We start from the raw sequence: 13,625 nt of genomic DNA on the forward strand, positions 1-13,625 counted from the left end.
TCCCTCCACTTTGGGGAGAATTCCAACTCTTAGGAAGAGAGGAGTTGTGAACTCCCCCAACTAGTTGGCAGTTCAAAGATGAGGCTTGAATGTGTCTAAATGTAGTCCTTCCTTACATTACTTTAAAAAATATGAGGAACCTCTTTGTATTCTCTCTATGTGCTATTTAGGAGATTCCTGATCTTTAAAAAAGAGACAGATAACATTTGCATTACCTTACAGGGCCAAGAGAAAACTGTTTAATGAACCTTAAAGAGCTTTACTTAAAGTAAATGGGTTTTGTGAGAAAAAATATGGCCCTAATACCTAAACCAGGGAGGTATAAAGAAGAGAAAAAGAACTATATAGATCAATATCATTAATGAATGTTGACACAAACATTTTAAATACTATACTAGCAAAAATACTATAACAATATAGCCAAGCACTATTTACTATAACCAAGATGATTTTATACTAGGTATGCAAGAATGGCATTAAAAAAATAAAACCAAAGGCAATGAATTTTCCATCACGTATTACACGTGAGCGTGTTACAGGTATTGTAGAAGGGTTTCCTGTGAAGGTATAGGTTAGACTAGAAGGCCTGGGAGGCCTCTTCTAATTCTGAGTTTCTGTGGAATCCAGAATTGAACTCCAGTTCTGCTCTCTTCTAACTTCTCTATTTCTACCGATGGTAAAACCATCCTCCTAGCTCATCAGGCTTGTGATCTTGAAGTTATCTTTGACTTTCCCCCCTTTTATATCCTATCAGGTGCCAAGTACTATTCCTTCTGCCTCTTCAGTATCGCTCTCATCTTTTCCCATTGCAACCATGCTAGTTTATATGCTCATCTGTTCTCTCCTTAACTATTGTAATGCCTTCCAAACTGGTCTTCCTGTCTTCAGGTTATTCCTCCTTTAGTCTTGATGCTGTTGGGCCTCTCTAAGCTCTAGCCCCAGCGCTGATAACATGGCTAAACGTATCAAGAAGGTCGGAATTGTTGGTAAATATGGCACACGTTATGGTGCATCCCTCAGGAAAATGGTGAAGAAAATTGAAATTAGCCAGCATGTCAAGTATACCTGCTCCTTCTGTGGCAAGACCAAAATGAAGAGATGGGCTGTGGGTATCTGGCACTGTGGATCCTGTATGAAAACAGTAGCTGGTGGTGCATGGACCTACAATAGCACCTCTGCAGTCACAGTCAAATCTGCCATCAGAAGACTGAAGGAATTGAAAGACCAGTAAAATTTTATCAAATATCTGTAGCCCATAGTCCAACAATAAATGGGTTAATTTATTGAATAAAAAATAAAAAAAATCTTGATGCTGTTGTCAGAGTAACCTTCTTAAAGCACTGTTCTAATCAATTCCTCTGCTCTAAACCCTCCACTGGTTATCCATTGTATTTCAGATTATTTATGATCATCTCTAACTCTCATTTGGGTAAAAATTCTCCCCATAGTCATAGTTGTAAGGTCTATCTCTTCTTAATTTTCCTCCAAAGTTTTAATGATATGATCTTTTAAATATAGGTCACATTCCTTGCGAACTCGTTGTGGTATATGGTATAAGGAGCTAGTTTAGAACTACCAAATTTACCAAACTTACCAACCAGTTCTTCTCAAATCCTAACCCTTTACCTATCTAGTGTGTAGAACACTGGGCTTGGAATCAAAAAGACTTAGGTTCAAAGCTCACTTGAAATATTTACAAATTATGTGGCTCTGGACAAGTCAGTTAGCCTTTTTGTTAGCTTTCCTCAGCTGTAGCATGAAAGTAACACCTTAGTGGATTTTGTAAGGACTAAGTGAAAGTATGTAAAGCACTATATAAAGTTGAGCAATTGTTATTACTAATCTAGAATTTATCACATGCTGGGTCACTGGGTTAAATTGTTTCTCTTTATTGCTTATCTGATTTGTTCTACTGATTGGTTTAGTTTTCTCTTTTTAACCAGTACCAAATGCTTTTGATGATTAGCACTTTATAATATAGTTTTATATCTTAAAATGCTAGTTTTCCTTCATTCCTGTCTTTTTTTTCGTTATTTACCTTGTGCTTCCATGCCTTTTTATTCCTAAAATGAAATTTGTCTTATTTTGTCTGTCTCTTTAAAGCAGTCCTGCACAACATGTGGACCACCAAAGGATTTCAGGTGGCCCTCGAAAAATGTAGGGGAAAATATCCTTTGTATTTAGAGGAAATCCTTTATCAGTCTGCAGATTGTGCAGGACTAGTTTTTGGTTTCAGAAATATATTTTTCATCAAATTCAAATGATCTTTCTGTGCCTATTCTCTTTAGAAGAATTAGTGCTGTGTTGTGACAAACCCTTTTTCTGTTGTTATGTACCTAGAGTTTTGGTTTCACTTTTAAATGCCATTGTTGCATTCCTAGTATAAAATCAACTTGGTCATAATAAATAGTGCTTGGCTATATTGCTATAGCATTTTTGCTAGTACAGTATTTAAAATGTCTGTGCCAACATTTGTTAATGATATTGATTTATGTAGTTCTTTTTCCCTTCTTTATCCCTCCCTGGTTTAGGTATTAAGATCATATTTTTTTTTCTCACAAAAAGAACATGAAAGTATGCTTTCTTTTTCAATTATTGAGAAAATATTTTTTTTCTTAGCATATGGCTTGGTTGATCTTTATATATTTGATAGAATTCACTTGTAGATCTGTATGGAACATTCAGCTTCATTTTATGAAAATGGTGCTTCAATTCTCTGTTTCTTGTTTTGTTCATTTGGGAGAAAATGATGTGGTACAGTCGAAAGAATACTAGTAGATTCAGAGGACTTGAATGCAAATCTAGTCTCTAATACTTACTATCTGCATGAATTTGTATAAGTTATTTAATTTCTCTGAGTCCCAGTTTCTTCATCTGTATTATGATGTATTGGACTAGATGATCTCCGAGGTTTCTTCCAGCTCTAAATATGATCCTATGATCTTGTATGTTTTTGTGGGCAACCCAACAATTCCTTTAAATACTTGGTTTTAGTAGCATATAATTATGGGTAGTAGCTTTTGATCAATCATTTTCTTTCTTATCTTGCTCCTTGTTCATTTTTTATTTTGGTTATTCATTTTAATCCTCTCTCTTCTTTTGCCAGGTCAAGTAAAAGTTTATTTATTTAAGTTAGGGTACAGCTTCAATTGAGAAATATAGTCTCTAGGATCAAATACAGATGCCTCTGACTCCTCTGACCTTCACAATCTGATGTCAGCCAACCTTTCTTCATTCCATACCACTGCCCTTTCCACACTGCAGCCCAGCCAAACTGGCCATCTCTGTGATCCTCACACTGGCTACTGTGTCTCTCTTGTCTGTACCTTTGCACTGGCTGGTTCTCATATCTGAAGTCCATTCCCTTCTTGTCTCTACCTCATAGAATCTGTCTCCTCGTTTAAAAGGACCGTTTTCGACATGTAACTTTTCTTGGTCCCCCTCAATTGCTAATGCCCTCTTTCCCTAAATATCATGTCTTTCACTATCTTTTACTTATTCTCTGTACATTTCTTTTGCAAATACAGTACTTATATTTGTTTTTATTGTGTCCTCTGAAAGATTGTGAGCTTCTTGAAAAGAGGAATTGTTCTCATTATTGTATTTTTATCCTCATTGCCCGGCACACAGTAGGTACCTAGTTAGTATTTTTGATGGATTTTGATAGATTAAAAAATAGCCCTAAGTTTGATCATTTCTGTAGTCTTTTTCTTTCTTGTTATATGTAATTCTCCTCTTACTTTTAGGATTTCTTCTTTCATGCCTTTTTTCAATTTATAAATGTATTGATTTTTCTAGTGTGTTTTTTTCATGTTCATGTAGTTCATTAATCTCTCTTTATTTTTTAATACATATTTTCAGAGATGTAATTTTTCCTCTGAGTTCTGCCTTAGCTGTATCGCAGAAATATTGGTGTGTTTTCTCATTGTTACTCATTTTTACATAGTTGTTAATTGTTCCTGTGATTTGTTCTTTGACCTAGTAATTATTCAGGATATCATGATTAAGTCTCTATTTAGGTCTCCTTTTGCTTGTGTTTGCTGTATTAACTACTATTTTTATGGTATTATGGCCTGTAATGAATGTGTTTAATATTTCTATCTTTTTACACTTAGTTATAATCTCTCTGTGGCCTAGATTAATAAATATTTTCAATTAATGAGTAAATTTATATAGCACTTCATTGCTATTAATGTTATGATATAATGAGATATACATGGCATATTGCAGATAATGTTAGCCCCATTTTACTTCTAAGGAAACAATCCTAGAGAGATTAAGCTATCGTATTTCATATAATGCAATATATGAATTGCTAATACATTTTAGTATGTGCCAGAGATGGGCCCTTAAGAGTGTTTAACTAGAATCTACAACAGGGGTTCTTCTTTATTATGTCGTGGATTCCTCTGGTAAATTCTTTTGACTTCTCAGAATCATGTTTTTTAAAATTCATAATTGAAGAAAATGCTCAATTTCAATTAGAGAATAATGAGAGTAAAGATATTGTTTTGTTTTCCCATGCAAGTTAATAGATCCCCTGAAATCTTTCTGTGGGCCGGCCCCAGATTAAGAACAATCAGATTAGATAAAAACCAAAGCTCCATCCTAGTCTGACTACAAATCAAGTACTCAGGATTATACCACAGTATGTCAAGGTGTAGGGTCAGGCTGTTAGGTTGCCTAGTACCCTCACACACACACACACACACACACACACACCCCACACACACACACACACACACACACACACACACACTTCAGGGCAAGAATCAGGAGTCTATCTCCTAGCTACCCTACCCTTGTCTCAGTCTCATGTACCTAATGAGATTCACCTGTACTCCCATTGTCTTTCCCCACTGCAGCCTCCTGCTATCCAGGCTGTCTCTGTCCCCATCTTGGAGTACTATAGTTTGTATCTCCCCCAAGGGGGTGGTGTCTCAGGGTTTTCCCTCCAAATAAGCTGAACTTTTAAAAGTATTTCTTCTGGGTTTTTTTATATGATGAGTTAGAAAATCCATTTGAGAGTCCATTTAATGCTATTTTTCCCAGGCACCAAAACTAACCCCACTCTGGAAGCAATCTGATAATAACTTTAAAGATTCTTTGATTTTGCATAGATTTGAAAATCCTTTCAAAGGTCATTTCTGACTTGCCTTTGAAACAGTGGCTCTGGATACATGGGTTATGGCAACAAACCCTGTAGATTCCTCTGCTTTTGTGGGCTGATCAAATGTAGTCTGGTAATCCTTTAGGACACTCCGTTCTCAGTCTATCAAAACCCCACACTGGAGTGCTTTCTCTTTATTCCTGTTGAACAAGTCTTAAATAAAGTCACCTTCCTTCAAAGACTACGTCAGCATCTATTTTTCATGCTCTATAGCTCCACCATTTACCTCTAAAGGAGTGTTATTAATTACTTATAAGGGCCAGGGCCCAGCAGTTCTGAGAGAATAGAAGGTTATGAAGGGAGAAGTGGCTTTGGATGTTCCCTTAGAGCTCCTGAAGATAAAGGACAGTCCTTCAAAGAATGCCCTTACTGATGACCTCTTGGTGCTTGCTTCTCAACATCAGGCTAATTCTGTGCATCTTGCTCGATGTGGGCATGCATTTGGCACTAGTCACAGACAGCATCCAGAACATTCTCCCCTTGCAAGTCTCCATAGCCACATCATTGAATGGAAGAGAAAATTCTTTCCTTCAGCCTCATTACTAAAGCCACAGAAACTTGTTTCAGGAAATATCAGTTTAGTGACAGAATCGTTGGAGGTACAGATTGCATTTAACTACATTTTAATTGATTTCAGAGACCTATCTGTTTATCGAAAGCCTTATATCTGTTGAGCCCAGATAGATATGTGGTAGGACAGACACTTTACAATGCACTGGGGGCATGGACACAAGCAACCCTCCCCTCCCCCAGCTTTATACATTACAGGAAGCTGCAGTGAGGAAAGTCAGTTCTGACTCACCCCCATTTTATTTCCAGTGCTTTTTCATAGCTCAGATAACCCCAGGGTAATTTGCATGGGCTGTCACAGAAGATGGGAAGTGTGAATGAAGGAGAAAAACCTCTAAAGACTCCATTAGAAGTGCTAAGATAGGAAGCACCTCACCCAGCAGGCCGCTAGGTGGAGCTGCAGTGGAGACAGCAGAAGGCCTGGGAGTCAGGAAGGCTTGAATTGAAATGTGACCTTGAACACTTCCTAATTGGGTGACCCTGAGCCCTGTTTGCCTCAGTTTTCTCATCTGTAAAATGGAGATCATCATAGCACCCTACTCCCTCAGTAGTTTTGAAGATCAAATGAGATAATAATTGTAAAGCACTTAGAGTGCCTGGCACATAGCAGGTGCTTTATAAAGGTTTCTTTCCTTCCTTCTGTCTTTCCAGGACCTGGGAAAAAGTAGGGTATGTGGAACTATTTGGCTTTAATTTGACTAGAAGGACTTTTGGTTGAGCAGGGGAAGTAGAGGAGGTCCCATAACTATTTGAAGGAGGAACTGTGTACAGTGGGCACATCTGTGAGAGCCAGATCAATGAACATAGGTATCAGAGATGTAGAATTGGAAGGGACCTTAGAGTACTACTATTCCAACCCCCAAGGCTCCCAGAGGTGAAATGATTTGTTCAAGGTCACAAAGGTAGTTAGTGCCCAAACAGAAAGCTGTATATGGCCCAGCAGAATTCCTGACCATGGGCCTAACTAATGGAACGCAAAGTTTTGAATAGTGTAGGGATGTTTTGATTCTGGCCATTTATGAAAGAGCTGTAACCTAGGTAAGGGGGAAGGTGGATTTCTCCCCCATGCTCTCTTTGGGAATCATATCTCCAAAGTTCTGCACAGAGCTCCATCCTTTTCAGCTTACCCAGTTTGAAAGAAGGATGGGAATTTCATGGAAGTGGGGAACAGGGAGATTGAGATGAGGCTTGGAGAAGCAAACCTAGGGCATCTGGAGGTTTAACATAAGCTGTTAACTCTCTACTACAGATGCAGATGCCAAATGATTCAGGAGAGGCCCAGACTAATGTTCTTCAAGAGACACAGAGTAGACAGGGGAGAATGGCGATGGAATTCAGTGCCCTTTACCCTGTTTTTTAGAGGCATTATCCTGATTATTTCATGTCTCAAACTGGTTTGTTTTGCAAGAGGATACACTGGACGGTGTCTTGACCTGAATGTTTGAATACCTGCTGAGCCAAAAAAAAAGTTACTGAACCTGAGAAGTAGAGAAGGGTAGAGGGATACCAAATTCTTGGGAGCAGGGACTCTTTACTAGGCTTGGGAATCAGGAAGACATGAGTTTGAATTCTTTCTTGAATATTCTTTTTTTAAGGGTCTTGTTTTATTTGGGTATAATTCCAAATTGTTCTCCAAAATGGTTATGTCAATTCACGATTCTACCAGTGGATATCAGTGTCCCAATTTTTCCACATCTCCTCCAGCATGCCATTTTTGCCAGTATGCTAAGTATGAGATAGCATCTCAAGTTGTTTTAATTTGCTTTTCTCTCATCAATGATTTAGAGTATTTTTTCATGATTATATATAGCTTTGATTTCTTTTTTGTTTGTTTTTTGCCTTTTGGAGGGGGGAATGCAGGGCAATTGGAGTTAAGTGACTTGCCCAAGGTCACACGGCTAGTAAGCGTTAGATATCTGAGGCTAAATCTGAACTAAGGTCCTCCTGATTTGAAGGCCAATGCTCTATTCACCGCGCCACCTAGCCACCCCATATAGCTTTGATTTCTTTGAACTACCTGCTCATATACATGCACCATTTAGCAATTGGGAAAATGACTCATTCTTATAAATTCAACCAATCTATGTTTGCAATACAAAGCCTTTCTACAAGAAACTGGCTGTAAAACTCCCGATGTTCTGCTTCCCTTCTTTTTTTTTTAAGCAATCAGGGTTAAGTAACTTGCTCAAGGTTACACGACCAGTTATTTCTAGGTGTGGTGCTGAGTATCTGAGCCCGGATTTGATCCAGGTCATCCTGACACTGGAGCCAGTGCTCTTACTCTCTGTGCTATCTGGCCGCCCCTCTGCTTTCCTTCTAATCTTGACTTAAAAATGAACATGATCAAGATTATGCATTTTACATCATACAATGCTGTTTATTCATAAATCTTTTTCTTGTCCATAAATCTGATGGGTAGTATGTTCCATGCTTCTCCAATTTCCTTATACCTGCCTTCATGTCTATGTCATGTATCCATTTTCACCTTATCTTGGTGAATTATGTCTATACTTAGTTTCTGCTATATCTGGTTCTTACCAAATAATGAGACATTATCCCCAAAGCTTAAATCCTAGCATTTATCAAATACAAGGTTACTATGGTCATTTACTATTGTGAAGTGTATATCCACTCTACTCCACTGATCTACCATTCTATTTTTTAGCCAGCACCAAAGGACTTTGATAATTACCATTTTATAATATAGTACCTGCTAAAACTTCATTTTACAGTTTTCCATTAATTCTTTTATATGCTTGACCTTTTGTTCTTCCGAATGAATTTTATTTTTTCTAGCTCAAAGTAATCTTCTGTATGTTGTTTGGGATGGCATTGAATAAGACGAGATCAGGTAGAAATATCATGATATAGACCTAGTCTACCCATAAACAGTATTTCTCCATTTATTTAAATCTGACTATTCATAAAGAGTTTTATAATTATGTTGACATAGTTCCTAGGATTGTCTAAGGAAGTTTACCAGGTACATGCCCATGTATCTTCCCATAGACAATCTTCTTGCAGGGCTTTGTCGATAATACATAGAAATACTGATTTGTGGTTTTATTTTATGCCCTGTTGCTTTGCAGAAATAATCTAATATTTTAGTTGATTAGAGTTCATCACATCTGCACAAAGATGTTTTTACTTCCTCATTAACCTTGTCAATTCTTTCTTTTTTTTTCCTTTTCTTACTAATATAGACAGCACTTCTAGTAATTAAAGAATAGTGGTGATAATGGACATCCTAGCTTCACCTCAATCTTATTGAGAAAGCTTTTCCATTTATACATTTATGCTTTCAAATGTTTTCATGTTCCATTTTGTTAAAAGCAAATTTTTCTGCATCTGTTGATAATGCTTTTTGTTCATTGATAGAATTAATCATATTAAGTTTTCCTTATTAAACCAATCTTGTATTCCTGGTATAAATCCCATTTAGTTATAGTGTTTGACCTTTGTAATAGATTGCTATAATCTCCTATATGGTATTTTATGTAGCATTTTTGCATCACTATTAATTAATAAGATTAGTCTATAATTTTCATTATTTTTGTTCTTCCTGGTTTAAGTATTGGCACCATATTTGTTTCATTAATGGAGTTCGGTAGGACTCTTTTCTAATCCAAATAATTTTACTTAACCTGAGAATTAATTGAGCTTTAAATTTATCTGGCCACATTGCTTTTTTCTTAGAAAGCTTTTATGGCCTGTTCCATTTTTAAAGTAGCTTTTTAAAATGTTCATAATCAGAAAAATAACTATTAATTTCATCTTCATTATGGTATATCCACCCTTTTCATTTTTTATACTAGTGTTTTTTAAATTATATTTAACCGATGGTTTATCTATTTTGTTTTCCCCCCTGTATCAGCAAGCACCCCGGCATCCCCAGGGTGGCTGCCAACACAGGTTCTTAGATCTGCTTTGTTAAAGGAAAGCAACCCAAATTGGGTTAACAAGCTTACTTTAATCAGTCAAATATGTATCGTTTACCTAGCTCAGGGGAAAAAGGTCAGCACCCCGAACTTCAGAGTATACAGACAGAATTATCAAGACAGAGAAACAGACCAAGTAGACAGGTTTCCAAACTGTCCAACCATTCCATCCATACCAAATCAACACCTGGGTTTTTCAAAGCTGGGGGGCTCTCAACAACAGCTTCCCAGAGTCTTATCTGATCAAATCACAGACACTTCTCAAAGTGAGCCCCAAAGCAAAGCCTCACATCAGGGATTATATAGCCTTCTCCTGGATCAGAGAATGTAACCACCCTCTTGACCCACTGCCCAATCACACAGCATCAAGGTGTGGGCATTCCTGAAAATCAAGCTTCCTACCACTGGCTCCATGTGACCACATTCAGCCTATTAGGAGGCAGAGTATATTTTCAAATCAAGGAAGGTTCTCAGAGTCTCTTAAGCCTATCAAAGGGCCTAAGGGCAGGGAAGATCTTTAAATTTGCATTTCTATTACACCCCCATAAACCGGCTCCTAGTTTTTTTAATTCAATACAAAATTTTACTAATCTCACCTCTAATTTTCAGGATACCCAAATTCAATTGGGATTTTTTTTTCTAATTTTTAAAATTGCATATCTAGTTCATTGACTTGCTCTATTTTATTGGTAAATCTTTAAAGGAATAAATGTTCCCAATTTCTGCTTTTGTCATGTCCCATAAGAAGATGGGCCATCTCATTATCATTCTCTTTAATACAATTGCTATTTCTATGATTCGTTCTTTGACCCCCTCATTCTTTAATATTAGCTTAGTTTCCAATTATTTTTTAATTTGTTTACTATATTAATTTACTTTCAATTTGTATGCTATACAATTGATGGGTGTTATTGTTGATATTAATTCATTCATTACCTGTGATATCTTTTTTTACATTGTAGTTTTTCTGCTTATGTTTTGACTTAATCCATTTAAAATTTTTTTGCTTTTTTGGAGGGCAATTGGGGTTAAGTGACTTGCCCAAAGTCACACAGCTGGTAAGTGTGTCAAGTGTCTGAGGTCACATTTGAACTCAGGTCCTCCTGACTCCAGGGCCGGTGCTCTATTCACTAGATGCCCCATCTATTTTAATTTTTAACTGTCCAAGATCATGATTGCTACTCATGCCTTTTTCTTCCTTAAGTGTCAGCTGAAGCATACTATACTCCAGCCCTTTTATTTTTACTCTTTATACCTCCCATTTTAAAATGTGTTTATTGTATAAAATTGTCAGGTTCTTGTTTTTGATTCCCTCTGCTATCCATTCACATTTGAATTTCTAATTACTAGCTGTACATATATTTCCCAACATTCCCTCCATCCTTATTCTTTTTACCCTATCCCTTCTCATAAGTCTAGTTTACTGCTGCCTCCCTAATCTGCAAACCCTTCTAAGAGTCCCTCCCTTATTCTATCTCCATGTCCTTCCATTTCTCTCTAATAAAACTTTTGTACCCAACTAGATGCATCTTTTTTTTCCTTTTTGGAGGGCAATTGGGGTTAAGTGACTTGCCTAAGGTCACTAGATGCATCTTTTTGTTTTGTTTTTACTAGATTCATCTTTAACCCAGTTCTAATGAGATTAAAGTTTCAGTGCTGTCCCCTCCTACCTTCACAGTGTCAAAGTTCTTCCTTTTGTGAGAATTTGTTCCATTTTACCTTTCCCTACCTTTTTTTCACTTCAGTCACAATCAACTTAAACCCAATCCCTCTATGTATACTTTCTAAATATCCTAACAGTGACATTTTTAAGAGTTACAAATATCATTTTCCCATTTAAGACAACAAATTTAACTTTATTAAGTATCTTATTGATTTGTTTCTCATTTACCTTCTTAGATTTCTTCTGATTCTTGCATTTTAAAATGGAATTTTCTGTTCAGGTCTGGTCTTTTCCTTGAGTAAGTCTGAAAATCCTTGAATTCATCAAAGGACACACATGCACTTGTGCCATGACAGGTGGGGCCTGGGAAGGAGTCATTCCTTCCTGAAGGTAGGATATGGCTTGCATCCTCCATGTTTTTGGGGCCTCATTCCCAGACCAAGATTCTTGAGAAGACTGACACTTTCACCCCAGGTGCTTTCTTGGGCCTGGGGCCACTTCACTCTTTCTGCTGCTCAGCTTTACCCTTGTGTACTGCTCAGAAGTCCTCACCTTCACCAGTTTCAGGGCAGATCAGCCCATGGTCTTCTTTTCTTCTTCATTCCCCTACTCTTTCTCTCCTGGGCCAGCTCTCAATAGAGTTCTTCCTCAAATATTTACTAGCTACATAACCCTGGGCAAGTCAGCCTCATTTTCTTATTTGTAAAATGGGGATATTATAGAAATGAGATGCCTCATGATGTGCAAATCTGTGTGAAATTTTGGGGCTCTCTATTCCTACCAGAAAAGTCTGAATTATTATGGCTTTAAAAGATAAATATATTGAGATTATATAATACTGTACATATAGTTTATGCATTTTGGAATTCTGAACTTTTTCTGTGGCATCTGCTGGCCTTTGTGTGTCATCTTCAGCTTCTGCAAAACTCCCCCCAAATTCCCATTTAACTTTTTATGCCAACCGGCAATACATTGAAACTGCAATGGAGAAAGTCACAATTTGGAAGGAATAACTGTATATAGATAGCAGTTATTACTTTTGTTATTGTTATCAGTCTTCTGGCTGCTAGGGCTGTCCTAACATGCTATAGGATATCTCCTTTAAAAACCACCATAACAAAAAATGACAGTACCAGCACAAATGACAAACCCCTATTACAATATTTGAAAACATTTCCTAACCTGGTTCCTATATTTGATCTGGGCTGTTTTTCCTAGTGCTTAGAGGAGGAAGGGCAGAAAAGCAGACCAGTTTCAGTGACCGTTCTTCCATCTTTACCTCAGTGACTGACTCCTACCTAGATCATCCCTTTCTTAACCTACAGCAATAAAAAAAGCAAAAGCAAAGCCAGTTTAAGACAGTAACTCTCTAGCTTGGCAAGCAGAGTTTAACCTGAGCCATGGATATTTAAGAAAACAGATGACTATTTCTTAGCTATTTGGACACAATCCTTCATTTATTTTCAGGGGATTTAGAGGTTATCCAGTTTTTTGAAAACCTATACTTGCAGTGCAATGTAAACATTACTCACAAAGAATAAATGCTCTTTAAATGCAAAGCAATTAGTATGTGTAGGGAGAGGAACTTTGGAAGAATATCCTCTAACTTATTATTTTTGAATATTCTAAAAATTTTCCTTTTCTTAGTATAGACTTCACGTTCCTCAAACACGAACATTTGAGTATGCAAAGAACAAAAAAGAGGATAGTGTGTGAAGCTGTGACTTTCTGATATGTGTAGTTTTTTTTAAGTGTATATCAACTTTATTGCAATAGTAACATCATTGGCCTGTTTGTATCAGCTGCTAGGAGCAGGATCCCTCTCTTTTCTTTTTTTTTATGCTTTAATTTATTAATTTGTTTGTTTCCTTTTAGTTTACAGGATTTAATTCCACAATTCCTTGAATTTCACATTTTGTCCCCCTCCCTCCCTTCCCCCCCCCCATGGCGTCTTATAATCAAGTATAGGATCTGTAAATACTTTCACATTATACAATGGTCAGGTTATAAGGATGGATTGTACCAGCTGGAATGAAAAATGGTGAAGAGGACATAAAATCAAATAAGAGAATGAAAAAGATCAGGTCTTTTGCTTCCACCTGGATATAAATTTAGTTCTTTCTAGTTCTTTCTCTGGATGCACGTTTTTCTCTCCATCATGCGTCTTTTGGGATTGACTTATATCCCTGCATTGTTGAGAAGAGTCCAGTCTATCAAAGTTGGTCATCACACATACGTTGTGTCTGTAATTGTGTACAAATTCCTCCTGGTTCTACTCTTCTCA

General features: G+C 37.0%; 1 protein-coding gene across 1 annotated transcript; it reads left to right on the top strand.

Moving 5' to 3' along the window:
• The first annotated feature begins 923 nt into the window (after window positions 1-923).
• LOC138143060 (large ribosomal subunit protein eL43-like) lies at window positions 924-1,289 on the top strand. Its single transcript, XM_069064238.1, has one exon. It carries the CDS (start codon window positions 953-955, stop codon window positions 1,229-1,231), a length of 279 nt encoding a protein of 92 aa, XP_068920339.1. The 5' UTR covers window positions 924-952; the 3' UTR covers window positions 1,232-1,289.
• The last annotated feature ends 12,336 nt before the right edge of the window (window positions 1,290-13,625 follow it).

The sequence above is a fragment of the Petaurus breviceps genome, unplaced genomic scaffold (genome assembly GCF_028583685.1).
Source record: "Petaurus breviceps papuanus isolate PSGF00001 unplaced genomic scaffold, PetGlider_PUasm1.0 90626, whole genome shotgun sequence".
Classification (NCBI taxonomy): Eukaryota; Metazoa; Chordata; class Mammalia; order Diprotodontia; family Petauridae; genus Petaurus; species Petaurus breviceps.